General features: G+C 40.4%; 1 protein-coding gene across 18 annotated transcripts in view; it reads right to left on the bottom strand.

The window, feature by feature from the left end:
* Positions 1–26,431, bottom strand: part of LOC117139504 (collagen alpha-1(XVIII) chain) — a 54,250-nt gene extending 27,819 nt beyond the window's left edge. For 12 of the 18 annotated variants that reach the window (XM_033301835.1, XM_033301838.1, XM_033301841.1 and 9 more), the window contains exons 1-4: positions 26,314–26,431; positions 25,470–25,668; positions 13,055–13,173; positions 12,107–12,645 (exon numbers count right to left, since the gene is read on the bottom strand). In XM_033301835.1, coding sequence (XP_033157726.1) covers positions 12,107–12,645; positions 13,055–13,154 — 639 coding nt within the window. In that variant the 5' untranslated portion in view covers positions 13,155–13,173; positions 25,470–25,668; positions 26,314–26,431. Of the gene's footprint in view, positions 1–5,444; positions 5,718–10,108; positions 11,285–12,106; positions 12,646–13,054; positions 13,174–25,469; positions 25,669–26,313 lie in introns of those variants that run through there. The other 6 variants (XM_033301852.1, XM_033301853.1, XM_033301854.1 and 3 more) reach the window with 4 other exon arrangements.
* Between the last annotated feature and the right edge of the window lie 209 nt (positions 26,432–26,640).

The following is a 26,640-nucleotide window of genomic DNA, read 5'->3' as shown; positions in this document are numbered from 1 at the left end:
CCTTGCTTTTTACTGATTTTTATTAAAATCTTGCAAGTTGTAGTTGCCTTTCTCCGTGTAAGTTCTATGAACGGGCACACGGCAACGACCAAAAAAGAGCCAGAACCATAGCCAGAGGCAGAAACCTCCATGTGAAGTGTGTCATCAGTTTAAGGTTTTTGTGGGCAGCACTCGCACACAGACGGCAATCCACTCACACTATCACGCCGAGCACGCACACAGATGCACAGGCACAGATACAGGCTCAGAGGGCCGGAGAAAGCGATACGGTATACGGAGCTCCTCCACTCACGAGACCGAGCAGCCCGTATTTTCATAATAAACAAATGGGTTGTATGGTTGGTTGGCTTAACTTTCGGGCTGCCAGCAAGTCGCAGATAGCAGATAGCGACAGCCACCGCTCCGCATTTGTTAGCGCAAATCAGTGCTATTTATATTGCGGCAGTGGAAAGGTATATGGCATGGCATGGCATGGTTTATCCTGGGCATATCTCCCGCCATATCTGAGGTACCAGGCCAGATCCCCAACGCCCCCGGGGGCATCACAGTGCGTGGTGCTTGTCAACACGCTTGCCAACTGCAGTTCGCCGGCGAGGGTTGCATCCAATTTGCTGAGCAGCGGCCATAGTGACGCACGCTCAGATACTCAGATACTGAGATGCAAATGCAGACGCATCCGTTCCTGAGAAGAAAAACAACCCTCCAGCTACCTATTTGCAATACTTATAGCGTGAAGTGTAATATTTGTCTTCAAACTACATTTTTTTTGGAATTCATATTCACTCAGAATTCTTATCTTTACAATTTTCGATGGGAGAAATATGGTGGGGTATTTTCAAATTTATAATAAGATATCAAATTGTTAGTTTACCCATAAAACGCAACCCAATTATTTGTGAAAGGTATCTTCAATTTACAGGATGCGGCTTATCAGCATTCGCGATATGCACGCAGAAGTTGCAATCTGAAGGGAGCAACTTCCGTTGCAGGTTGTCAATGCAACAAGTTCAAGAAGCGAAAACTTTGCGTTGCCTATCGCAGCGTCAGAACCGCAAGAGTCGGTCTAAAACTTGTGCTATCTATGCCATCAAAAGTGAGATACCACCACCTACGCCATCGTCCTGCAACTTCTGTTCGGTTCGGTTCAGTTCGGTTCGGTTGTGTTCTGGCTTCTGGTGCGGCACAATAATAAATTTATTACGAACTCTTTGGCGGGGCGTGTCGACGTCGTCATCGAGCTCCAGAGCTCCAGGTTCGCCTTGGATTTCTATGCGATTCCTTGGGTGCGTGCAACTCAAACTCCTGCCATTTGGTTGCTAACCCGTAGTTATAGTGGCATGCTGCGCTTTAATAAAATATTATCATAAACGTAACGGAAGCTAGTTTTTCATATGCTTATATTCCCAGCCCGTGGATGAAGCTTTCACAAATATCCGTATTTTTACTCCGGTTGTGTTTCTTTTCTCCGCCCTGCAGGATAGCAACGGGAGTAATATGTTTTCATAAATCAAATGTACGGAGCGTTGCTCAATATTTAATGTTTTGCCTTTCGGAATTTATACACATCAGGAATGTGGGGATTAAATTTGAATTTATCTCAAGTAAAGCCTGAGAGCACGACACTCATGAATATGAAAATCGTTTCTTTTAGTCAACTTCAAACTCTCTTTTAGTAGGAGAAATAAGCTAGTTTTCAGACCATTGACTTTGGATTAGCTTATATTTAGTGCAGAAAATTAAATATTTTATAAATGCCTTTTCAGTGGCTCCGCATAAGGAATTTAATTTTGAAATAAATTCAGCAGCCGAGTTTCGGGTTTATTTGCTAGTAAACAATGATTCGATTCCCAAGAATTCTCCACTGGCATTTCGCTTCTGTTTTAGCCGGAAACTTTTCTTCTGCTTCTGAGGCACTCGGATATTTTTATAATTTATTGCCAGCCACGAATGCACATATATGTACCTGTGTATTTGTCTAGCTAAATCTAGGGGAATGCTTTTCCGGTAGTTTTTTATTGCTCAATCGAGAATCGGATAGTGGGTGTGAGTTAATGGTTGGCTACTTTCTTTCCATTCCGCTGAAATGTCGATGGGTTGTTCCTTTCGGAATATGTCAGAATGCGGGTGTGAATGGCTTTTTTATGCCCACAAGGATACCATGCCACATAATATATGCCTTATTAATTGGAAATGCGCAGCAGGATTATCGACTAATACCTGGTGTAACACAATGGTTGTCAGCCCATAAATGTCCAACGAGTTTCGACGAATCGGAATCGCTAAATGCATTAACTATAATTGGCTTTCGCCTAATTTCGCTTTTGGGTAATTAGGCACTAATGAAACCTAATAGACCTCGCCGTGCCTCCAAAAGCCACATGTCTAAGCCTCGGGAATTCGGAGAAATCAGTCAATAAGCCAACAACCGCTGGCAGTGGATAACCACCTCGTATTAAACAAGGACAAATTGCCTGTCAATCTACGTGTAATTTTTATAAATTTCCAATTGTGCGCCAGGCGTTTTTTCCTTTCATTCCCCACCGATTTTCCCCTTTTTTTGCCCGCCATTTTTATCGTGGGGTCGTAATTAACAGCGCCAAGGAAACTAGGAAAATAGCGACAACAACACGGGAAAGCTTGTGTAATGTAAGTCACTGCTAATGAACCCATCGCCGGTTGCTAGTGGGTGGTGCTGGGAGAAAGTGGGTGGCTTTCGGTGCCATTTAGTGGGTGGTGCCAGGTGAGACAGCCCATGCAGAAATGGCTTTATTAACAGCCTGGCTACAACTCGCGCTCCTTGTTTTAGATTTTTATTGCTAAACTTTGTTTCTTTGGTTGTTGGGCTTGATTTCATTTTAGCGCTCAGCACATATATTTGGTTAGGCACTGGGAAAAATAATCATGAAAAGCGTCAAAAAATATTGATTGTTTTAATGAATTTTAATTCAATTTTCCATTTAATTATTCTTGTTCAGAATTAGTCGAAATCATCAGGAAAGCGATCCAATCCAAATCGACTTTTAATACAAAATAGCGTGGTTTTTGCTTTAATTTCATGGTGTTATCTTTTCCCATATAGAGATGGTAATGGAAAAATAGCAAAATAGAGCCATCGACTATTTTCCATATCGAAGCCAGTCGTTAGCGCTTGTCGACTTTCACTTCGCCCGTTCTCATGCGACATTTTGAATGTTTTAAATGGTTTTTTATTGCCTCGCCCCTCGCCATTTCCTCGCTTTCCGCGAATCCTCGCCTGTATCCTTGTATTCGCCCTCGTCCTGCCTCGCTGCTGCATAAAATTAGTTTAATCACTGTTTTCAGACTCGAAAGGGGGTTTGGTGAAGAGGGAGGTGAGGTGAGGGTGAGCCAAACCCATAGGTAAGCGTAAATAATGTCAAAGCAGTGCAACTCTGGGAAAGGACATCGCCCAGCCCCGCCCACCCGTCGCCGCCCCTTCGCCATCGTGCTTGGTGTCAATAGAAACATTAACTGGGCGTGCTGACAAAATTAGCACAACAATTATGCAGGTATTAGTCGAAGTTTTCTCGTTTTGTGGCTCTGTATTGGCTGGACTGACTCCCTTTGGGAAAGGTCCTTCGGGGCGGTAACAATGGAAAAGAACGTTTGACAGGAACAAAAAGGTTCTATCGACACGGAAATAGGTGCCATTTGCTCTTTTGTTCTTTTTTGAGTATGTCATTTGTGTATCTTATGAAAAACTTTTTAAAATGGGTGGGAAATTAGCACTTTGCAAGCCGTCTTCAATTAAACACACTTTTAGTCATTGTATTTTACACAAAACTATAAAGTCCCATTTGCATGTTTAGAAAACAGAAGAAACTTAATTAAGTTTAAGTGCGTTTCCTCACATTCCATTATTGTGAAATGCATTGCTATTTTCTAAATACGATTAAATCATTACATCTCTGCATTTCCTTGGGTCATCATAAAGTCTGAAAATATTTTGTGGTAAGCCAGTTAGTCAAGTTACATAAATGAAATTTGTATATTTACATTCATAAACATTTTCGAAATGCTGAGGATATTTACATTTTACCAACCACAAAATGGAGAAATGATGGTCGGCCAACTACTTGTACACTTCTTTCGAGAAAATCTATATACGAAAAAGTAAGTCCATGGAAGAGCAAAGTAAAAATACTTTGAAGAAATACCATTGGGCATTATAAACTGCAAACCACTCATTCACCAAATGGATTCTTTCAAGTAGTCGCAAAAACTGGCATTGCGTATACGACACGTGGGCAGGAGAAAAACTTAAAACGCAGCTCGTTAAACGGGACAAGAAGTACAGGTGAGCGTACCCGTGTCAGTTTTATCAATTTATCTTGTGACCGAGCGTCGGCAACAAAATGCTTATAATGTGCTCTAATAATTGCAATGGTCTTTCATTCCTCTGCTTCGCCACTACAAAGGTGGTCTTTCACCTGGGGGAGAAAGTGGCAAGCGGAAGGGGCAGGTGTGCTCGACCAGAGCGAAATGTGCTGTTGTCATGAAACATTTGTCACAATAAACTTTATTTGTTTTCGTGTACTGCATGTACCATATACCTGCACGGAAAATAATTGAATGCGAGTAATTACTGCATTTCAAAGGTTCATTTCGATTTTTTAATTACTTGTAATAATACTTATAAATAATTTATCCATTTTACTACTAATACAGGCAATCTCCGATATAAATTCAATCTTCCAACTTGTTTGATTTATTACTATGTACATTTCAAATGAAAATGATTAGGGTATTATTTTAAAATCTATCTCCAATTAAGATCTAAAAAAGTAAGTATTCTAGTAACCACCATAAAAATAATATCAAGAACTCCGCAATTCTTTATAAAACAAATGGCCATCTTCGTTTCCTGTGTACATCCTGGCATGCTTTATTTGCTCTCCGCTCGCTGTGACTGCGACGATGTGTGCGAGTGTGTGTTTAAAAGTTTCCCTAACTTGTTGTGGGTGCTGGTTGTTAGTTCCAACTATATCTATGTGTGTGTGTGTGTTATAGTGTGTGTGTTGTGGTGTGTGCGTGCTGGACGCGCATAAGCCGCGCTATAGGCGAAACCTTCCCCTGCCCGACTTCAAGCCCACCTGGTCACTACACGAGGAATCCCAGTCCAGGAGCACACAACGGTGACATTTGTTTGCATTTAAAAAGGGGCAGGATGTCAAGCATTTAGCATTTACCATTTAGTATTACACATTACACAGTTCGTAATGTTTAGATGCTTGGCGAGCCTTGTAAAGTGGTTGTGGCAAACAAAAAATGTGAAAAGGAGAAATTGTGCGCCAGACACGTGTTGATAATGATTATAATTAATTTGCTAGTTCATTTTAATTAGACTGAAATGCCATTCGGTTTCAGAAAAACGCAAACCCGGCAAAACTTGTTGCGGTCGAGGCTTGTGGGTTTAAGTTAGTTACCTGAATCCTAGCTGCCACCCTTTCGCCGTTGTAGCGGTTGGGATTGAACCATCCCTTTGTGGAGCCCGTTACGAGGACGATGCCGAGCAGGAAGAACAGAATCAGCGCGGTAATCACGAGCTTGGCACGCGTCGATATAACCATTGCCATTTTGTACGATATTTACACGATTCCGATTCAACACCGATTCGATATACAACACTTAAAGCACTACGAGAAATCAACGCCAAACGAAATGAACAACAACAAACAACCGGCGACGAATAGAATTGCCTGAAAGAAAATGCATAAATTGGAATATTAATTAGCTGAGGGTGGGTATATTGCTTTGCCACCATCGACACACACAAATGGTTTGGTTTTCGCTTCCACTTCGATTTTAGTATAGTTTCGTGGTTCGGCAGTGATGGGAAGCTAATCCTGGGATTATTACATTTTCGAATATAAGCTGTTTGATTTCTTTTTTATTCAATACAGTTCCCACGTTGGGAGCCATATACTGGTTTATGCTGAAGTGAGACCCTAAAAATTAGGTTTGTACCCTGTTGTTTTCCTAAGTACACATAGCCTCTTGCCATCTCTGATTATTGAGATGTCGGCAAGTGTATTTGACCCGCTTGGACTTTGGCTTAGTGATATTGCTGTCGCTGATGCTGATGCCTAATGGCTTTTGTGGCCAAGTCTTAACCTTGTGAGCTTCCCTTGCCGCCGCAAAATGTTTCTGTTGGTGAGGAAGCAGGAAGGTGCTTTCCCTGCCACAAAGCGTTTTTGTACACATGCCACAAGCACTCTCACATGTATGGCAAGGAGCTCACACCCTTACCCTCACCCACACTCATACTCATACTCAGCCTCACACGCACACGCCCCTTAACAGGCACTCGGCCAAGGACCCCCGACCCCCACGCTTACTTCCTGTAAACGCTACAAATGTAATACGTTTTATTTAATTCTGCTTCCCGTATTTTTTCCTTCCACCCGTCGCTTGTCAGCATTTTCTCACTGATTTGCGGCGCCAAGGGTGGAGGCTGAAAAATATGACTGCTTTGGCGGCGAAAAGGCCAATTGATACCCTGTAATAACAGATTTAAACAGCACAATTTGTCATTTACCTAATTTGAGCATTAACGAAAAAATACAGATTATATATATATGGTTACTTTTAAGAAAATCAAAAAAAGTATTTCACCACGAAAAATTCACCATCGAAACGGGAAAACCCCAAAAAATCAGAGGTAGCACTTAAAGTAAACTTTTTAAAAAGTTAAGCTGCCAACAAGTTTGGTCGAAAAAAAAAATATTGAATTATAGCAATGTCAAAGGCAAGGAATGAAGCTCCGAAAATTGGTCACATGTTCGCAAGATGTCTTGCGACGACTTTCGCTACATTTTGTGTAATTTCTTTTTTTCTTGGCAACCGCATAAAGGCATAAGCCAAATGTTTTGCAGCGGGTTCTGGTGGTTACGTCCTTGAGCCAGTGCACCCCCGAAAAAATGGAAAGTAAAATTAAAAAAAAAAATAAAATGAAAAAAAGCAAGCAGCAACTTCTGCCAACCTACATAATTGCGGCAAAAGTTGGGCCAACACACACATACTCTCAAACGTACAGGAGATGCACACATACACAGACGCACTCACTCACACAACAACAACTTATTATGGGGCTAAGAGCTGGCTCACAAAAGTATGCTACAGTCAGCGCATAATTACGATAATCGTGTCAGTCTAGAGCCACCAGCAGCGTCCATGGGCTCACCTTAAGTCTTTAACACCCGGCCACGCCCCCAGCTCCATCTAACACGCCCACCTTTTGGGCCTTCTTCGACTTCGGTTCCCTTTTTTGCGGAGCACGGGGAGGAAGTGAAGCCAACCAGTTATTGAGTCAACGAGTCGGCGGCGGCGGCGTAACACAAAGTTTTGTGCGCGCCCAAAATGTGGAAGCCCAAAAGGAAACTTTTTTTATGCCAAGTCAAGCGACTGGCCCACACCTCTGGATCGGATCCACCCATACTCCGCCCCTCCTAAACTTGGCATTCTTCACGCAGCATTAAAACTCTGCGACTGCAGGCACACAGGCACGGAGTTTAAGCTTAAAGTTTGGCGCGGTTCAAGTTTTCTAATGAAATTACCTACACACTGGCACTCAGCCTTACTTTTAATGAAAAGGGGCAAGCTTGTGCTGCCAGAAAAAAATAAAGGTGGCAGGACGATAAGAAGGAAATTTCATATCTTTTATACCAAATTAAGTACACAAAAATGAGTAACGACTTTTGAAGTTGTCATGGTAGCCAGAAAGTTAAATCCTGAAAGATAAAAAAAAAAAACAAAGTTACAAAGGGCAATAGTTTGAACGAAACCCTTTTTCGGACATTAGCGCCTAATGAAGATAATGGGGCGACATATTTAAAAAGGGTTCTTCCGTCCCCCAAAGCAACGAAATCCAAAAGCTTTGTGCAAAGTCATCTCGTGTGAGTTTTGGGTTTCCTCTGCTGCCTTTCCGTTTGACATGTAATTTTTAATAAGCACCGTTTTCCGCAGAAATTTCCCTTTTTTCTGTGGGCCCGTCTTTGTCTGCAGCTATCTGTGACAAGGTCGGAAAATGGTATAGGAATGAATCCCCGGAGTGGGATATGTGTCACACATGTATCCTTAATATGAAGGCGGTACAAAACAAACCGTCAGTGCAAGAAATGTCTAATGCCTAACCTCAGGCCTTTGTGACTTTTGTAAGCGTTTGATCGATAAGCTCGACAGCTCCTCCCTTCTACACATAGACATATATGTATATATCTAAACAAGTATCCAAGATATCCACATCATATGGTGGTTCCTTAAGACGCGTGTTCCCAATGATTAAAACGCGCTCATGAAGTCTCTGACTAATTAATAACAACCCAAAAAATTATGGGCTGGAATATGGGGCGGTTCTATCAGCTCGTATAATTTAAGTCAAAAATTTGCATAATTTATGTTTATTGGTGACGCCCCATTTGGTTGCGCTGGCTTAACGCCCCTTTGGGGTAGCTATAAAATTACAAAATAATAATAGTTTGTCGTTGCTTCTGCGTAGCCTTGTGTCATTGAAGATGTGTTCGTTTGGTTCACATTATTTTGTAAGGGTTTTATGTGGTTACCAGAACTCAACAGCCCCCATCAGATTCATAAAAAATAGGTACCGAATATGTACGATTTTAACGGCCCGCAGCTCTAGACGTAATAAAAAACCCATTTATGGACATAAACACAAAAGGTATGTACATGTGTTATTGCCTTGGGGTAAGAACTCTCATGGCCGTCCACCAAGCGGAAATATGTGCGGTAAATGAGTATCGAAAACCAGAGCCGTCGTAAAATAATGCTCGAGGAATCAAAGCAACCGGCTTTCAATTATTTATTACAACATTTCCAGTTGTAATGTATTGCCCACACATTTCTCAAAATGAGAAAAGAGAGAACATTTTTTGAACCAAGTTTTACAACGCATAGAAAGCACACTATGAACTAACAAACCACTAAAAACAATTCGATTTCCGAGGAGTGCAGAATGGACAGGACCTGAGTGTTTGTTGAAAACTAATTTCCAGCACAATTGATTGGCAGTGGGTGGATGGATGGCTGTACTTGACCAAATATGTAAATAAACATTGCGAATTGAATTTTGAAATTGTGCCAGCATAATGGATCCTAATATTCTATTATGATGATAAATTGTTAAATTTACAAATCAAAATTACATATTGCTGAAAGCGACGCTGACGCAAGTCCATGTGGCAAACAACAGCAAAAACAATCAGCCTGTGATATTTAAATGCATATTAGCACTGAAAACACACAGACCCACATGCACCCAGTTGGATTTACATGAATATTTATGATCACTTTTGCCCAAGAAGATGTGCAGAGCAAAGTTTGTTTTGTAATTGAAATTTTGCTGTGCCTCTCGTGCAATTAAATGCAGTCAAAATGGCCAAGGACTTTAAAGTTTGAGCCGTAGAGAGATACTTTTCAGTGCGCTTAGCATACTTTTCTGAAGGGTTAACTTTCGCTCTTTATGCCAACGAGCTTTTTGTTTGATCCACCGCCCGATGCCTATTAAAATCGAGCGAGAGAGCGCCTCGTCTGCCAGCCCTATTTTATTTAATAAATAAAACGTATTTTCCTTTGCCTTTCGGCCATATGCGAAGAACGCGAGACGCAGAAGGCGAAGACAAAGGCAGGCAGGACAGCCCACAATATTATAAATGTATACATACATATTACGCATACGCCTCGTGCTGCTTTAATATGCATATGCAGGAGCACTGGCTTGCGGGGAAAAAGGGAAAAGTGCGGGAGTTGTGGAGTATGGGAGTTGTGGGGTATGGGTGTTGGGAGCTATGACGCGGGAGTTGGCCAACTCTGTCAGTGGTTAGTGACGCGTCGGGGCAAAAACTGTTTTCGCCGGGCCCTAATGAGTTTGCCATTGATTTAGGCATGCCAGGGCAATCCATGCGGCGCTATATCCTGCCTATTTGAGTCCTGGCCGGACTAAGGGGTTTTATTTTCAGTCCCGACCTGGCTTGACACAATTTATGCGCGAACCATGCACACTTTGATGGGCGACTTTCCAAACCATTTGTATGTACGAAGTAGCTCCTATATCTGGCCAGCTGGCCATATTTACCTTCAAGCTGAACGCACTGGGACCATTCACAACTATTCACTTTAAATTATGGGATACGGATTCGGATACGGGATATGGGGTTTAATCACGCGCACGCAAAATATTTAATATGTTGACAAAAATCACAGATAATTTAATGGCAAATACTTTGCTGTATTTATAGGTATGTGTGTTTTACTTTAAAATTTATTGTAATCGTAAATTATGTATGCCACTTTTTTCATACTCATTTGTAATTACAAATGACAGTCGTGTCATGTGGGGCATTTATTTGTAATTTTTATTCTTTATGGTTAAATTGCTGTTCGTTATGTTTCTTAGCTTTGACGTCGTGCTGTGCAATTAATTCACTTTTTCACACCGCCTGCATTCTGGCATTGTGCAATTGATTGATTTCCATTCGAACAAGCTCGCTGAGTGGAGTTTTTGGTGGGGGTTTTGGACAGTGTTTGGGTTTATTTTCGTGTTTGCCACCGCCACTTCTTGAACTTTTACAACCGGCAATCGCAACGCGAAGACAAGAAACGACGACGATAACAAGCAGAACAAGGGTAAAAGTAATTGCAGTTTTGATATCTGGCGTATATCCTTGCCGTTGATAAGTCTCGCAAGTCTGGGACTTAACCCAGTTTTTGTTGCACGATATGTACTCTGTTATCCGCTTGTGATATGATCGATTGCTAGGATTATGCTTGGGGGAACACACTTCAATGGCAGTTTAAACTTCCGGTTCAGTCAGGAGTTCAGCGGTCGAACGGTTTTCAAACGCTTACGCGGCCTCTCCTTCATCTTTGGTCGCATAATTGAATTTTAATTGACTCGATTGCGGGCCGGTCGGTTCACTTAGGCGAGCATATTTCATTTGGCCATATAAATCACTTTCATTTTTTGCGGCTAAGCCAGCACAAGGGCTTCATTTGCAGTTGTTTTTGGGGCTATAATAGCTACAGCAGCAGTAGCAGTAGTAGTATTGGTAGTAGTAGTAGTGCCAGCTGCCACCGCACTCACGACGTCCGAAAACCAGGACGAAGACGAGCAGGACGAAGACGACAAAGACGACGAGGATGTGGATATGGACGTGGACGAGGACGAGTACCGACCGCACGGCAGCAACGATAGGCTCATCTTTTAACCGGCCGCGTGGCCATCTGAACTGCTGGAAAACGCGAACGCAACTGAAAAGGTAAACGCACTCGCAGCCCAAGGAGGCCCATAAAATCACAGCAATCTGTTCGGGCCACAGACAACACATTGCTCCTCGTGCCAGCGCGACTTGTTCACTCGGTGGCTGAATCTCAACGAGCGCTGAATTCGCTCCATGGAGAGAATCGAGTGTCGAGAATCGAGTGAGTTATTCTCCGGCCAACGGGGGGTATACGCAATACTCAAGCCCACATGGCGTATACGAATCGCCAAGGGAAGTTTGAGCGCTTTTGAGTGCCTTTGAGAGGTTGACAACTTTTTCCGCCAGATGGCCAAGTGGCGCCACTTTTGGGCTGACTCAAGTCTTAAGTGGTGAAAAGCTTTCAGCTATTGCTGAATGGAGTTGCACAGCAAGAAAATAACTTATACAATTTGATTTTTTTACTAAAGGAAACATTTTTGAAAGTAACATAATATGGCATAGAACGATTCTCTTTTTCACCCTCTTTCTTTATAAAAATAGTAGAGAAGAAACTAAGTTCCTTCAATGTTATATAAATCACTTATAAGTTATAATTTTCTATGATTATTTTATTATTACGCATACACTTTAGACAATTGGGTCATGTTTCGTTCCACAAAATAATGATTTCCAAGAATAAACCATTGTGCTTCTGACCACTAATTAAAAATCCACTTAAAATGGATTTCTAAACTCAACCCCTACGGTAATAAAATGGCACTTCAATTGAATATTGGGCAAGTTGTAGGTGCTCGATAGCGTTTCGAAAATTATTCCCCTACAATGGATCGCAGATCAAAGGCATAATCAAATTGGGCGCCGCCAGAACTTACCTCGAATTTTCCGCCAATAATCGAGCCCGCTTGACCAATATACAGAGTGGACGCCGAATCGAAGACCAATTCGATGGGCTCCCTGGTGACCAGGGTGGTGTTGCGCAGCTCGCAATCGTAATAGAAGGACACTTTGTCGCTGAGCACCTGGAGGGCAATCGAGTTCCACTTGTCCGGCACATGAGCCACGCCGAAGCTGGCCAACTTGCGGCCGATGTTCTGGTCCGCCTGCGTGTAGACCAGCGATACATTGTAGCTGTTCTTCACGACGGGCGAGAGGTGAACGCCCAGCTGGACGACCGTGTCCAGCGGATTCACCACGCTGAACAGGTAGCCGCCCTTCAGCGAGCTCTGCCGGAAAGTGATGAGGATGGCGAACTCGTAGAGCTTCTCCGGTAGGAGCATTCGATACGGCGACTTCACGTCCGCCGTCTGCAGGAAGCGGAAGGCGGGGAAGCCGTCCTCCGCCTCACCGAACTCGATGCCCGCGAATTGGTTGTTGTTCATGATGTCGGTCAGCGTGTATTCGGCCAGGGCATCTGAAATGGTAGCCGCCAAGTAGTGTTATTGCCTTTATTACGAAATTGTTGGTTTTATCCCCAAGCGTTAGATATAAAAGAACTAAGTTCAGAAACTATTTAATTGACATGTTCGCAAACTTCTAATGGCTTTGAATTTTCTACACCTTTTTTTTAAATAATGTACTTTCAGGGCAATCGCCGGTATTTTTACAGATTTTTCTTATTTCTTAGGATGGAAATGTTACAGTTTGATGTTCACTGGAGTGCAATGTGTGTGCCCAAAAGTATGCTACATATTTTTTAACCATTCCGCAATCGCAATGCAGTATAAAATTTGATCTTTAATTTATCTTTATTTAATATTAATAATAGATTTTCGTAGTTTGAGTTACAAATTACAAATAAGACAATAAAGAGTCGCACTAACCTTTAATGGACTGTCCAACCAGCTCAAAAGATCCGAGCACTGGAACCAGGAGCGTGCAAATCATGCCCAATGCAAACATTACCCCTTGTAGCACACGCATCTTGAACAGAGTGGGGAGTCTGTAAAAAAAGCAATAAAAACATAAGCTGCCATCCGTTTGAATCTGTAAAATTATGAAATTAAAGCGGCACTTCCGTTTCGCTGCGTAATCAATGCACAAATGTGGCCAGTTTGGGATTGCATTCGCAATTCCGCATATATGTATACAATTCCCCTCCACTTCTGCGGACACTTGTGCGTGGAAATAAACCAACCGCAGACACTTTATGCGCCGCCCGCAATTATGGGCACCAGTATTGGCAACACGAGTCGCACACTTGACTCAATGCAGAAATTATATGCACACGAGCATCCCTCCTCGGTTTTTGGCCAACTTGGCTGGCTGGTCATATTTTGTAATTACCTCCCCGGCAAAACCGCAAAGCTCTTGTCCCATTCCCATTCCCATTCCCATGCCCATGCCCATGCCCTTTCCGATTCCGATTTCCATGCCATCGCACCCACCCAAAAAGATAGTTCATCTGGAAGCCACACAACTTTGCGGTCGGTCTTCATTCATTCGCCAAACGAAAATCGTAGGCTTCGGCGGAAAAAACTATGATTCATTCATTGGGGATCGAAACAGTCAGATCGCGGAAAAAGATTAACAAAATAATGGTAATTATGAAGGGCAGATCGCTGCACACAAATAAAATGAGATTGCTAATCTTCAGAATTTTTTGATCATTGAAAAAAAGTTTGTCATATTCATATCTTTATATAAGAAAACTATGAACCATATTCATTTAAATGAAATACATTCAAGCAGTTCAAATGCGCAGTAATAAATACTTTATTCATACTTTATGCTTAATGCTCTTTTGTGCCCAATTAGAAACAATAAGCGTTCAATAGCCCATTAAAAATAATTTCCTGTGTATCTGTTTACCTACAAAGTTTGGGGACACACCTAGAACTCAAATGAGCCAAAGATTAAAACTACTTTGTTTATGAGGGGCACTGTGTCACTTGAAATGTCGGAGATCAATGTGAATCATTATCCCATAAATACAAATTGGGTAAACTATTTCGTGCTGAAGCTGTAATCGCTCAGCCAATAGATCATTTTCTGATCCCAGCTTTTACGAATTGCGTAATTATCTGTGACCAAGGGCAGCCTGATAACCCCATTCTATTGAGGGTTTTCAAGAAAAGTTCAGCCGCTCCATACGTCATGTGTGAATAATTTGAACACAATAATATAACACAATTAATGGGCGCCAGTTACCCAGCAAACTCAGATCCAATCTACAGATACAATTTACATTCGGAAACTATGTCGCTGACCCCGAAATGTCTGTGGACAATTAATATTTATCAAGCCCGACTTAGCAGCCCAACAAAAAGAATCAAAAAAGAAAAAGAATGTGTTTGAAGTCAACACTTTCACTCTACTTTGCTGTGTATGAAATGCAAATTACTTTCAATTGTGAGCATCGTGAAAAAGTGTATTCTTGTCTCAATTTGTAGCTGACAGCTGGCTCAAAATATTTCGGCAACCGATGTTCAACTAATTGGACTATATAATCATCAATTTACATAAAAGAGGTCTTGCATCAAACCGCCGATCTATATCTTTATTATTCAGAATAATATGCATTTTTTACGATCATTTTTTAACAAGAAATGTCATAAAATTGCTAGAAAATACACCGAAGATTAGATATATTAATTGCAGGCCCTTTGAACTAATTTGTAGGAAATGGGAAGAGTGCACAATTTTACTTTTCTATACCTTCCTCTAAAATTTCTTTATCCCTTATGATTTTTTATTATTTCCATCAAATCAAATACAAAATGATTTGTGACTCACTGTCTTTGCAGTGTTTCATATTACTTGGAAATTTCTTTAAAAATAGAAAACAAGTGAACGATTGCGTCACGTATAAAAAAGAATTACTTCAGCTCTCGATGCGAACGCATTCTGAATGAAATAACGTAATTTTTTTTATTTTTAACCAACAACACACACTTCATGTGCTGTCTACAAATATATATGTTATATGTGCACTTACATCATATTTGGCCAAAAGTCTTTCGACTCCAAACAGCATGTTCGGCAATCTGCTCCGGCCACTTAATGGCATCATTAGGCGCCAAAAACAAACAACCATACTAATTGAACAATCCCCCCAAAGGGGAATGTGATTTTCAAGCATTATCATACGAATTCCTGGCGATTCTGGTGGCGTGTCTTTCCTGTTTCTTGCTCTCCTCGCAATTGGCTCCCTGACATAATGAGGCAGCGTTTATGCAGTTCACAGACGGCGAGCCGCACATCACGTGCAACATGGACCGCGTGGCCAATGTCAGCGGCGACCCCTTTTGGCCAAGCACCACCTCCCGATACAAGTTCTCCACTCCGCACTAGGGATCCCCACTCCATACAGGCACAACTGGGGTTGCGTTTATAGCTCTGATATTTTTATTAAATTAAATATGAAATTTATTTATTTATACAACCCATTTCTACAAGCAAAACTATTTAGTTAAGGTAAGGGAAATAAAATAATAATTTAAAAATATTTCTATAAATTACAGAATTTATAGGTACAGGTTATTTATGATAATCAAGAGTAAACATGGTATTACTCTGGTGAAGCACATGTTTCTTTTATATACAAAACATTTGTTTTAGGTTCATTATTATGTAGGCTTAAATAAATTATTTCCCTATTATTTAAGTACCTATAATAGGCATTTAAATATACATTTAATTACCGCTGATCTGCTTTCGAATCCAATTATTTAAATAAAGACAAAATAGCAATTAATCAGTTCGTAAAATCAGATGCACCACTTCTATAATTTTAAGACTTATATTCCCGAGACCTATTGATGTGCTCTTATCTGTATATATATATGTGTGTACATATATTTATGCACCCGATTGTCAGACTCCCGGGAAGGCGAATAATAATACTCCGGCTGTTTGTTTAGAATGGGACGCACGTACGACCGATTATTGGGGCCTAGTCGGCAAACTTGGGCGTGGACGGAGCGCGGCTCATGTAAATGCCCACGAAAGTGTCGAAAGAACGGTCATAATAAATAAAACTCCCCCCGCCAAAAAAAAATCACAGCACCCTTGTATTTCACTTATGAATTTACGAGTCATTATGATTTTCCGCTTTTGCATCCGCTGCGCAGCATAACCATGGCAGGCCATTTGGCCCGAACCGTATGCAATTCCCAAAACCAATAAGCAATCAAATTTTATTCAAACTAGCAGCAACAGCTGGCACTTTTTGTGTTTTAAATCAAAATAGATCCGAGTGGTTAGTGTCGTAAAAAGTTGCGCACATCAAATTCAAAAGTCGTCAGAGCGTTGCACATTCAAAGGCGGTAAGACCGTCCAAAAAAAAAAGAAGTAAGAGATTCAATGAAGGGAAACCCCCGTAAAAAGCGCAAAAAGTGAGGGAAAATTCTAATAAAATTTTATTTTCAATAGTAAATCGGCTCAATATGACTGAGGGGCATATGAAAGGGCTCTCTGGTCACAGACGACGACCAAGCAAAAGAACCAAAACTGTGCCACTATGTCACTTCAACCGGGAGGAGCGACCAAAGACCGAAGACGCCGCAGTGAAATACCCTATGAAAAGGTATACGAAAATTCCTAGTAGGTATGATTTCTGAAGAAAACGATTAAAAGAAAGGTAAATCTACTTGCAACAAACTACGTGCATGTTTCCATTAATTTCATATTTATAAAAATCGCTTAAAACTTAAATTCGATTTTTAAGTATCTATGCACTGGAAGCCAGTTCTTGCATTGTTATTTTTCATGTGTTTATTATTTTAGAAAATTAGATTTATAGGTGACTATATTTTACTATAACTTATCAGAGGGTATCTCGCATTCGGCTTTCACTTGTCAGATTTTCCCAGGGCCTGTTTTGTTCGTCGCGCACTTTTTGTCGCCGGCTCTGCAACCCTAAGTGAACTATTAGCTTTGTTGATTTTATGTTTTCCAATTTGTTTTGTGATGTACTTGCAGTGCTGGGGCTGGGATGGAGGATGCAGTGATGGGGATTGGGGATCCGGATGGGGAAAAGAGTTGCCTGTCAGCTGGCGTGTCGCCTGCCGACGTTTATTGGCCTTGGCTTATTTGCTATGCCCCGAAACGCCCAATCCGCATTTTGTTTGATTTAAAGGATTTACATGCCAAATTTGGCTTTATATATTTAAAAGGTTAACGCGTACACGCACATCCACACAAAGGCAAACAAGTGATTGGGCTGACTGTTTAACATTTAAAGTGCCTTCATTTAAGGTGGGAAATATTGTACAAACAGCTTTGCATAAATAAACGACAATGCATCGAAATACAAGTTGCCAAATCCAGAGCAACATAAACCACTTCCCCAAAGACATTCAAGCCAACACCAACTGTTGCATGCTGGCCAAAAGTGTGTGTGTGAGTGTGAATCGGATGGATGAGCGATAAAGGCCCAAAGCGTAATTCGATATTGGCCAGCTGACAACCAAAATCGGAGGTGAAGAGTGGGTTTTGGTTGCAAAGACATAATAATTATAAATGGATGATAGAGGCCCACATTCAGGCCAAGAAATTGAAATGACCCAAAATGATAAGTTCACAGAAATCATGTTTCCCACATAACATTAAATTTAATTTTAAATCTCGCCAAGGAATGCATATCATAGGGAATATAAAACATTTTTGTACCAAAACCGAACCATATTGATCGTGTCATTCGCAGCTGCAATATATTAAGTTTTTTTTTTTATTAAAAAAATTCCTCTTGCAAATTTCTACATTTTTTTCAAGGATTATTTATGCCAAGTATATACTTATGGCCAAGTATAACAACAATCGAATTAAAGGTGCACTATTGCCAATCAAATTCCTCCTTACTACTCAGAGCATTGAACTTGCCAATTTTTCCTGGTAATTCCTCAAAAAAGTGTTGGGGTCGTTGAAACATTCAGAGATGTGGAAAAATGTGAAAAAATAATATATTTGACTTTCTGACAGAATCAATGGCAAACAATGCAATATAAATAACAAAATTCGCATTCCTCTTATATTTAAAGGCTTACTGCGGCAGACAAGCGATTAATAATGCGCCAAACAATGGCAAATAAAAAGAATAAATAAAAAGAATTACTGACTAGGAACTTTTTGTGCCGGCTTGATGTAAAATTGGCTGTATATTTTCGTTAGTATAAATATCAGCGGTCTCCCCATTTACGACTCCATCTGATCCACACAAAAAAAACATCATCTCTGTGTTTGGCATTTGGGTTAATTCCCTTGATAATGATGCCGGCAAAATGGCAACATATAAAAACTGAATCGCCAGACACAAAAAATGTTCAAAAAACAAAAAGTATAAATATGCAGCGATCTCGGTTTTGGTTTCCACAACCATTTACTTTTACTTTCTGACCCCGATCTCCTCAAGAACGTGGCTAAGTTGCAGTCCTACTAATTGGCCACATGCCTCGGAAGCCGAGGAGCAGTAGCTGAAACTGCCAATGTGCCACTTGCATCCCGCATTTATTTTTCTACAAAGTACTTTCCCTTTTTATATACACTTGGAGAAAATAGTGTATTTAAATGTCTAGACAAAGCAGTCAGAATACTCTTAAAATGGAATAGTTTCTGATATTCGAGTTCGAGTTTGTTCTTTTCATTAAAGTTTTTTTCTGATTATTGTGCAATTTTGCATTAAGTGTGATTGTTTTTTCCTGTGCAAATAATTTATGATAGTTTCTAGATTCGTTTTTTTTTTTTGTGCAACAGCTGCCGGCGAGTGATTTAAATAATCTCTAAGCGACGAGTGCTACTCATATTGCACTTAGCTGGAAGGCGGCCATGTGCAACATGTTGTCGCAATCCCAAAAAAACGACGAAGGCGCAGACAGCGAAAAAGTTCAATGAAATGTGCATCATGAGGCGTCTCGGATACAGATTAAGAATGGGAATTGGAATGGGATTGGGATATCCAGATCTGCCGCTGTGGCCGTGCGTGTCCCATCGAACTTGATGAATGGGGTGTGCCGAGGCATCAGTGTGTTCGTTATTGCTGTCATTATAATGCTTTGCATTTATTTATAGCTTCCTCGCCGCTTATCTCGCATGCAATATGTGTGTTTGTTTTTTTTGTTTTTCAGCCAAAGAGTATAAATAATGATCAGTGATCTTTTGGCAACGCAAAAACCCAAAATAGGTAGTTGAACTCTTTGGCTGCAACACGGGATTCAAGGTTGACTGGGTGGCCCCTTCATTTCACGCAGTCTGGTATCGAAAATCGACTTCCTACTTAGAGAGATGTTGCCTCTGAATATTTTTTCGTAATTCCATTCGCTGGCATTCGGCCAGCCACGCAATGCAAAAAAGTGTAACTCGAAATGGAGCAAAAGTTCATAAAATTCTGGCTAACAGTCGCCGCAGGAAAGCTGACTAATTATTTGTTGTGATTTTCATGGAAAATTTTGTTTTGCTCATGAAGTAAGCTGAAATGATGTCCTAAAATGTTTTCTATAACTTTCGAGACACATAGCAGAATTCCCAAGGGTCTGAAGAACGCAGAACCTCAAAAGTTTCACAACTCAAATTTATATCGCTTTAAAAATAGGCATTAATGTTCACACTTCAGCAGACGACAGCTGCCGGGAAGACAATTATTTGTCCGTCAGTCTGTCCACTTTTGATGGAATCATTTGTCTGCGATGACCTTGTGCCAGCAGATGTAGGGCCAACTGCATGCTTTCCCATAAAAGACATATAAACATTTCAGTTTATTTCCAAATTGCCATCTATGCTTGTTGTTATTGCTTATTTTCGCATAAAATTAAAATGTTGGCGGGAAAAATGTATTTTATTTGTGTGTGCGTGTGTGGTTGTGTATGTTGCGAGATGTCTCTTTTTTCCGCACAAAAAAAAACAAAAACAAGAGTAATGGAATGCCCGGGAGATGGGAGTTGGTTAACATTCATCATGCTAGTTTTGTGGTCTAGGTTTCGGTGGCGTATGCGTAATGCGGCCACTGATACGAGCTTGCCACTGGCTGGAAAACGTATTTATGGCCACAAGCCCGTTATCAGCTTGGCAACAGAAGTGCGGCAAGAAATCCGAATTAAAGCCTGGAATTAAAGCTGGCCGAACGAAGCCCATTTGATTGCAGTTGATTGGCAATCAATGAGCTTGCTGCGTGCTCCCCCTGTCACCAGATAAGCACAAAAAATCTATTAACCGGACTCGGTGTCCTGTCCCAAACGAAATCTAATATCCATTTGGAATGGATGAGGCAGCATCACCGTGCCAGGACACGCACACGAAAGGCGGCAATAAAGCGTCCCGGACTTCAGTTAATAATCAATGTGAGTGGATGGGTGGAGGTGGGGTGAATGGAGGTGCTGGCATTACTCCTTGAAAGGTTAAGTAGCGAGTTGTCGAGTGGCACTTGACTGCCAAAAGCAGGAAACGGAAGCCAGGACACGATTGATGTCGATAAGTCACATCCTCGCCGGGATAAAGGCGCATTACGCATACGTGGCACTGTTAGTCAAAGGTTTCTACTTCCACGCCTAATTGAAACGAGTTCCATTAGTGCCTCCGTGCTCCACAGTGGCGACTAAGTGACCCCCAACCCCCGACTGAGTGTCCCTGCCAGAGATAATGAAATGAAGTAATAAATAAATATATTAAAATGCACACACGTCGCGCGCATTTAGCTCATTGTCGCTGGCTATATACGCAAAAACAAAAAAATTAATTAATAAGTAGGTTTTACATATAGAGGAATGATTTCATAGTGTAATCTGGTGTTTTCACAGCTAGTCTAGAATTTATTGGACAGCTGGAGCATCAAAGAGACGCCTTCTCATGCGAATTCAACAAAGTATACCATTTTTTGTAAGCACACACATTATATGTGAATTTATGACGATCACGCGACGAACAGGTTCATTGGATGAGTTTCCATCGCTGGACTGCGTATTTATAATTAACTTGGGGCACACGGCAACAGCAGAGTCAAGAAATGGCTTTCCCGATCGGTTTTAATGTATCAATCTGCATATGAAAAATATACAAACTTCTTAGCGCAATCTGTTTAATCTGCTTAAGCATCTAAAAAGCTAAGATTAACATTAATGATCAACCAAGTCCGTTGATAGCAAATGGGTTCTACAAAAGACTTGATAAAAGAAACAGTCTTCAAGTTTACCTAATAGAGGTTTAAGCTTATGATTCACTTATGTACAAATCATAGCAAAGCTTTTGCCACACAAAAATTGCCTGATAAAACCTCAACATATTTCGTATTTCTTACTGCTTCTGATATCGGAAACTTTCCTATGGCACGTGTGGCATGAAAAAACCATTTATTAGAGTAATTTATGTTTGTTTATATTTCGCCGTATTTTATTCAGAAATTCAAATCATGGCTGAGAACTAACATTGTTAGACGGAGAACTAGTTTCCACAGATCGAGAATAAATATGTTTAGTAATTGCACTCAGACTTCGAAATTTAGTCGTAATATGTAAAGTAATTCCCATTACGTCAAATTCACGTCTGGTCAATGAGTATGCATGAATTTCAATTTTCAAAGTGTGCATAAATTGTCGAATGAGAAGTTGAAAAAAAGATCGCCGGCTGGAGGACAACCGCAATCCGATGGAAACCAGACTCCAAATCCAAACGATCTGATAAAAAGTCATTCGAGATTTATGATACAAAAAAGATACTTTTTGGACCAGGTATGTTAGATGTATGCTTTGTTGGATTGTTATTATTATTCTAATACATATATATTATATAACTATAACTAGTACATTTCATTCCTTTAACATTCGCCTTCTTTTCAGTGCTCCATTGCCGCCATTTGAATGCAAAATCTAACCTAATTTCGTCTAATTTCTCTCAGTGCACTGCGTTTTGCATAACTCCGTTGCCGCGACAATCGAGGCGGATAATCGCTGCCAACTTGGCATCGCATCAAGTCGCCGGCACACACAATGAATGCCAATTAATTAAGACGCCGGCACGGGTACGATCTCTCTGCTGCCCGTCGACTTATTTGGCTAATTGTCTTTCGATCGATCAGATAGTGGCCGAAAATGAATATATACATATAAATATATATATATATATGTATATTCCAGCCCACATTGAGTGAGCAAATTCAGATTAAACGGGTTGCGTTGCGCACGCGTTCAAAGGCGGCGGCCCGCAATTATTGTTAACACGGGGAATCGATCGAAAAAAACTGATTCAGAGGCGCCAAGCTCAGGTGACGGCGCTAAGCGTTTTGCATAAATTAAATTGGCATGATTTAGCTACAGATTGACAATTAGAAGGCGCAATTAACGAGGAAAATATCTAAATGTTTTCCACAGGTGACGAAAGTGCAGTGCAGTCTCACTGGAAATTATGATCAAAGACAATGTCTTTGTTTATGCGTTTCCAATTCGAAGGCATAAACAACAGGAGACAATGGCCATTGTCCTTCATTTATAAACAATGACAACAAGTTCCGAAAAAATAAGCGGAACACAAGCAACGATCAAATATTTAATGGCAAGGTCAGCGAAATAATGTTGATTCACTGAGATTGCAGGCGATTTTATTCCGGGAATGCACAAAAAATATATGCAATATTAAAGTGTAAAAATAAACCCGAACCTTATCACAAAAATGCGATACTTTGCCCTGGGAATCGTGGGAAAGTAGCCTCAAATGCAAATCGCTGATTACACTAATCCCAATGCCCGCATGCCACGCCCACCGCAAATAATTCACGCCAATCTTTCACAACAATTATGCGCAACACTTGCGAGCTAATATTTATGTAAACACGGGACACGTATTTTCACTTGGAGCCCAAACACGAATCTGTGGGATGCAAATGCATCTGCATCTCGTCATTTCAGCATCTTAACATCTTGGCAACGGAAAGTCAATCTGAGTGTAAGGCCGCGTTAATGCCCCAAACCTGTTCGTCTTCTGGCTATTTATTTTGCGGCATATATTTTGTTAATTTTGTTACCTTTGGAGCTGCTTGGCTACTTGATTTAGTAGTTTACTACGGTTATGCACTGGAAAAAATTACTAAAAAAATATGAAACGCGACCCATTGATTTTATAAATACGAAATAATATCTGGAATAAATTTCAGTAAATTTACAATAACTTTTAACTTCTGCCTAAAAGTTATTTATTTTTTACATATTTTTTTTCAAGTGCATCATGACTTGCAGACTGACAGCTGGTTAGCGAGGGACCCTCTTAGTCTTTCATCGCCAACTGCCTGCTTTCATTAAACAATATTATGATGAGATGCGAGTATGCGGCATTTATGTGGCAACAAGTTGCGGATACTGGGCATGTTTCTAATTTAAATATTTTGCAAGTGCGCGAATCGATGGAAAATCGCGAACTACCATTCACAAGTGACCTAATTGAGACGTAAGTTCCTCCAGTTATCACAGCGGCGATTGTTCACTCACTTTTATGCCTGAGTCACAAGCAAAGTGGCAAATGCAATATGACGACATCGAGGGGTGTGGGTGTGTGGGGGTCACATGCAAATTTGTAGCCAATTTTAATTAATTTCTACATGTTTGCATTTATTGCTTTTTTAGTGAAAAGTCATACTTGTTTTGCTGCGACTGACTCATGAAGATTTATACTTGTTTTCGTTATGGAACCTCAAAATGGCACACATTGTTCTAGTTTCATCAACGAAGTCTACTACCATATTTTTAGGCCTATTTTTTCCTCTTGTTTTGCTGAGTTTTTGCAACTAATACTGCTGGCATTCCCCTTTGCAAATGTTTATGTGTATTACATCAAAGTACATTTGCTTTTCGGCCAGTTGTCGCTGCTGGTTGCTGTTGCCGTGAATTAGAGTCGTCACACAGTGGCAACAAAATCGCAACAAAAGGGGAAACTTTCAGCAGTCAAGCCCACGAATGTTAACACAAATGTGTGGCAAAAATGTTTGCTGTCACAACTTTTTTCCCTGCCAAATTCGGGGCATTTGTCAATTAATTAGGACAAGTTAGGTCAGTCCGCATGGAAATAAAAAAAATCGTGCCGGTGGATAAAAATTCTAAAAAACCAGAAAATCCACAAAGTTCAATGCGTATATCTTGAAATTTAAATACAACATTTTCTATGCATATCATGCAGTGCTAAGCCATTAAGCAATAAGTCTTCCAACTAGTTAAGAAGGTTAAATTTTTACCATTAACCAATTTGATTTGGATGCACTTCATGCTTCAATATATTTCAAATATTTCACCAGAAAACTCAAACTGTCACAGAAGCCACCACCCATGGAATAATTATAGATTCGCAGACATGCGACAGCTCTCCCTCAAGATTTATATGCAATAATTACAAGTTTGTTTCGACATGATTGCAATATGCAATTATCGCGCTTTAAGTACGTATATATATGTATATATAAAGCTGAGCCCCATAAATCGCGAAATTCGCAGGCGAATAAGTTGACTTATTGACTAGCCCCGTCGACAGCTTCAATTTCCGCTGCTCCATCGCAGACTCCATCGACATAATGCCGTTGAAAGATCATTAATGTGGGAACTTCTAATGCCAACAAAATATTGGAACTAAAAAAAAACTAAGATAGGCGAAGAAAAACTGCTGATGGTATAGGAACAAATTTAAAAATAAACTTTGCAGCAATGGAAACATTTAAATATTTTTTTTTAGGCATACATTGGAATGAGTTGTTGGTTTTCTTTAGCATTATAACCCTTTATATTTATTTCTATTTAAGCAAATCAATAGTTATTTTCAGAATTGAAGTGCTGACTTATAACGTGAATAGAATGTGCAAACAGTTTGTATGATTTTGAATCAAGATTGCAGACATACTGCCAATATTTGCGCCAACAGATGGCCAAATAAATCCGTCAAGGGCAACCAAAAGCCGAATATTGCTTCTTCTTTTAAGCCAATAGACTCTAAGTTATATTTATTAATGAGCTGCGCAAATATGCATAGTTAATTTTCAGTTCATTGCCGTTGTTTTTGCTTTGTTTGTTTGTCGGCTATTTTGTTTGTCGTCATGAATGGGTTATGATATTATCGGCAGAAATGGAGAAAAACTAAATGTTATTTAATAAGTAAATAAAAGCAACGCTAATCGTTGGCCGAGATTACCACAAACTAAAATGCATTTCCCGCACTTTCAATTATCATTACGAATGTCCGACTTCAAGTGGATTTGTTGGGCAATATGGAATTTTTGGACGTACACCCATTTACGTGACCATCAAGGGGTAATCGCTTAAAATAGTTGGGCGGACTTACCTCAGTCTCCAGCTGAATGGCACTGAATATTTCCACGTATTTTCTGGCGGAAGTGGGCCTTTTTCACTGCTGCATAGTTTCGGGCGACAGTTTCCAGCAGCAGGACACTTTTCACAAAGCCTTCGGACACTTTTCTTTTGAGCCCCGGCTTCCTTTTCTATATATACTCTCGGTTATTCCGTTCTTGTAATTCACTACACTACACAAAACGGGGGACAAAACGGGATTTTATAAAGGGGTGTACTTGCGGAAGATCAATGGAAGTGGCCAAATGGTCAGACAATGATTGGTCATTTGAGATGGCATTGACATTGGCCAGTCATTGTCCAATCCAATAATGGCACAAAGCAGGAGCCACAAAGGCAACCCGAAGGATTTCTGAACACAAAACACAAAGTAGACCGATCGGCTGCGGGGGACAACTAAGTTTCGCAATCAAAAGTGCACTGGAAATTCAATTTGTCTTTTCAATAATAATGAGTGTTCAAGATTCACGGTTTGCTTGTCTCAAATGTTATAAACAGATATATAAGTATATATATAATTTTCATTCATTCAAAATTTGCCTCTACTTTTCATTTACGTACATCAAAAGCTTTATCAAAAATAATTGACATAAATATGAAAAATAAATTATGTGACTTTTTGTTGATTAAAATTGTTTACGACTCTTAAAATGTATGTTTATTGACACAATTTGTTCAGTGTGTTTGGTTTTAGTATTTTGAAGTCTACGAGCTTTTAAAATTTTATTTTTGACACATTTTTATGCACTTTTTCTTGCAATGAAATATTTCGAATTTTTTGCAAGCTATGTTTTTTTATTTCCTTTCATTTAACGCACAATCTCGTTTTATTTCGCAGTGTACCAATCTCAGCCGGCAAATTCGCGAGTTGTATGTTTTTCGTTTCGCAGGGGAGCACGCTTCGTTGTGGCCGGCACTCAATTCGCGTGTGGGTGCCCTGCGATGCGCTCCGTTCAGCGTTCAGACTGAGACTGAGGCCTGAAAAGCAGTCAGCCGGCAGAGCAGCTGGCAGCGCAGTCGGCAGCGGGAGAATGCCGACGAAATCAAAATGCTACCGTTTGCCGTCCATGGTAAATACATTTTGGCAGATACTTTTGTCGCTGATACCGATACAGATACAGATACTAATGGAACGCGAAATTCGA

Source organism: Drosophila mauritiana, chromosome 3L (assembly GCF_004382145.1).
Source record: "Drosophila mauritiana strain mau12 chromosome 3L, ASM438214v1, whole genome shotgun sequence".
Lineage (NCBI taxonomy): Eukaryota > Metazoa > Arthropoda > Insecta > Diptera > Drosophilidae > Drosophila > Drosophila mauritiana.
Note: the sequence above shows the minus strand (reverse complement) of the source record. Positions and strands in the feature narration are given on the sequence as shown.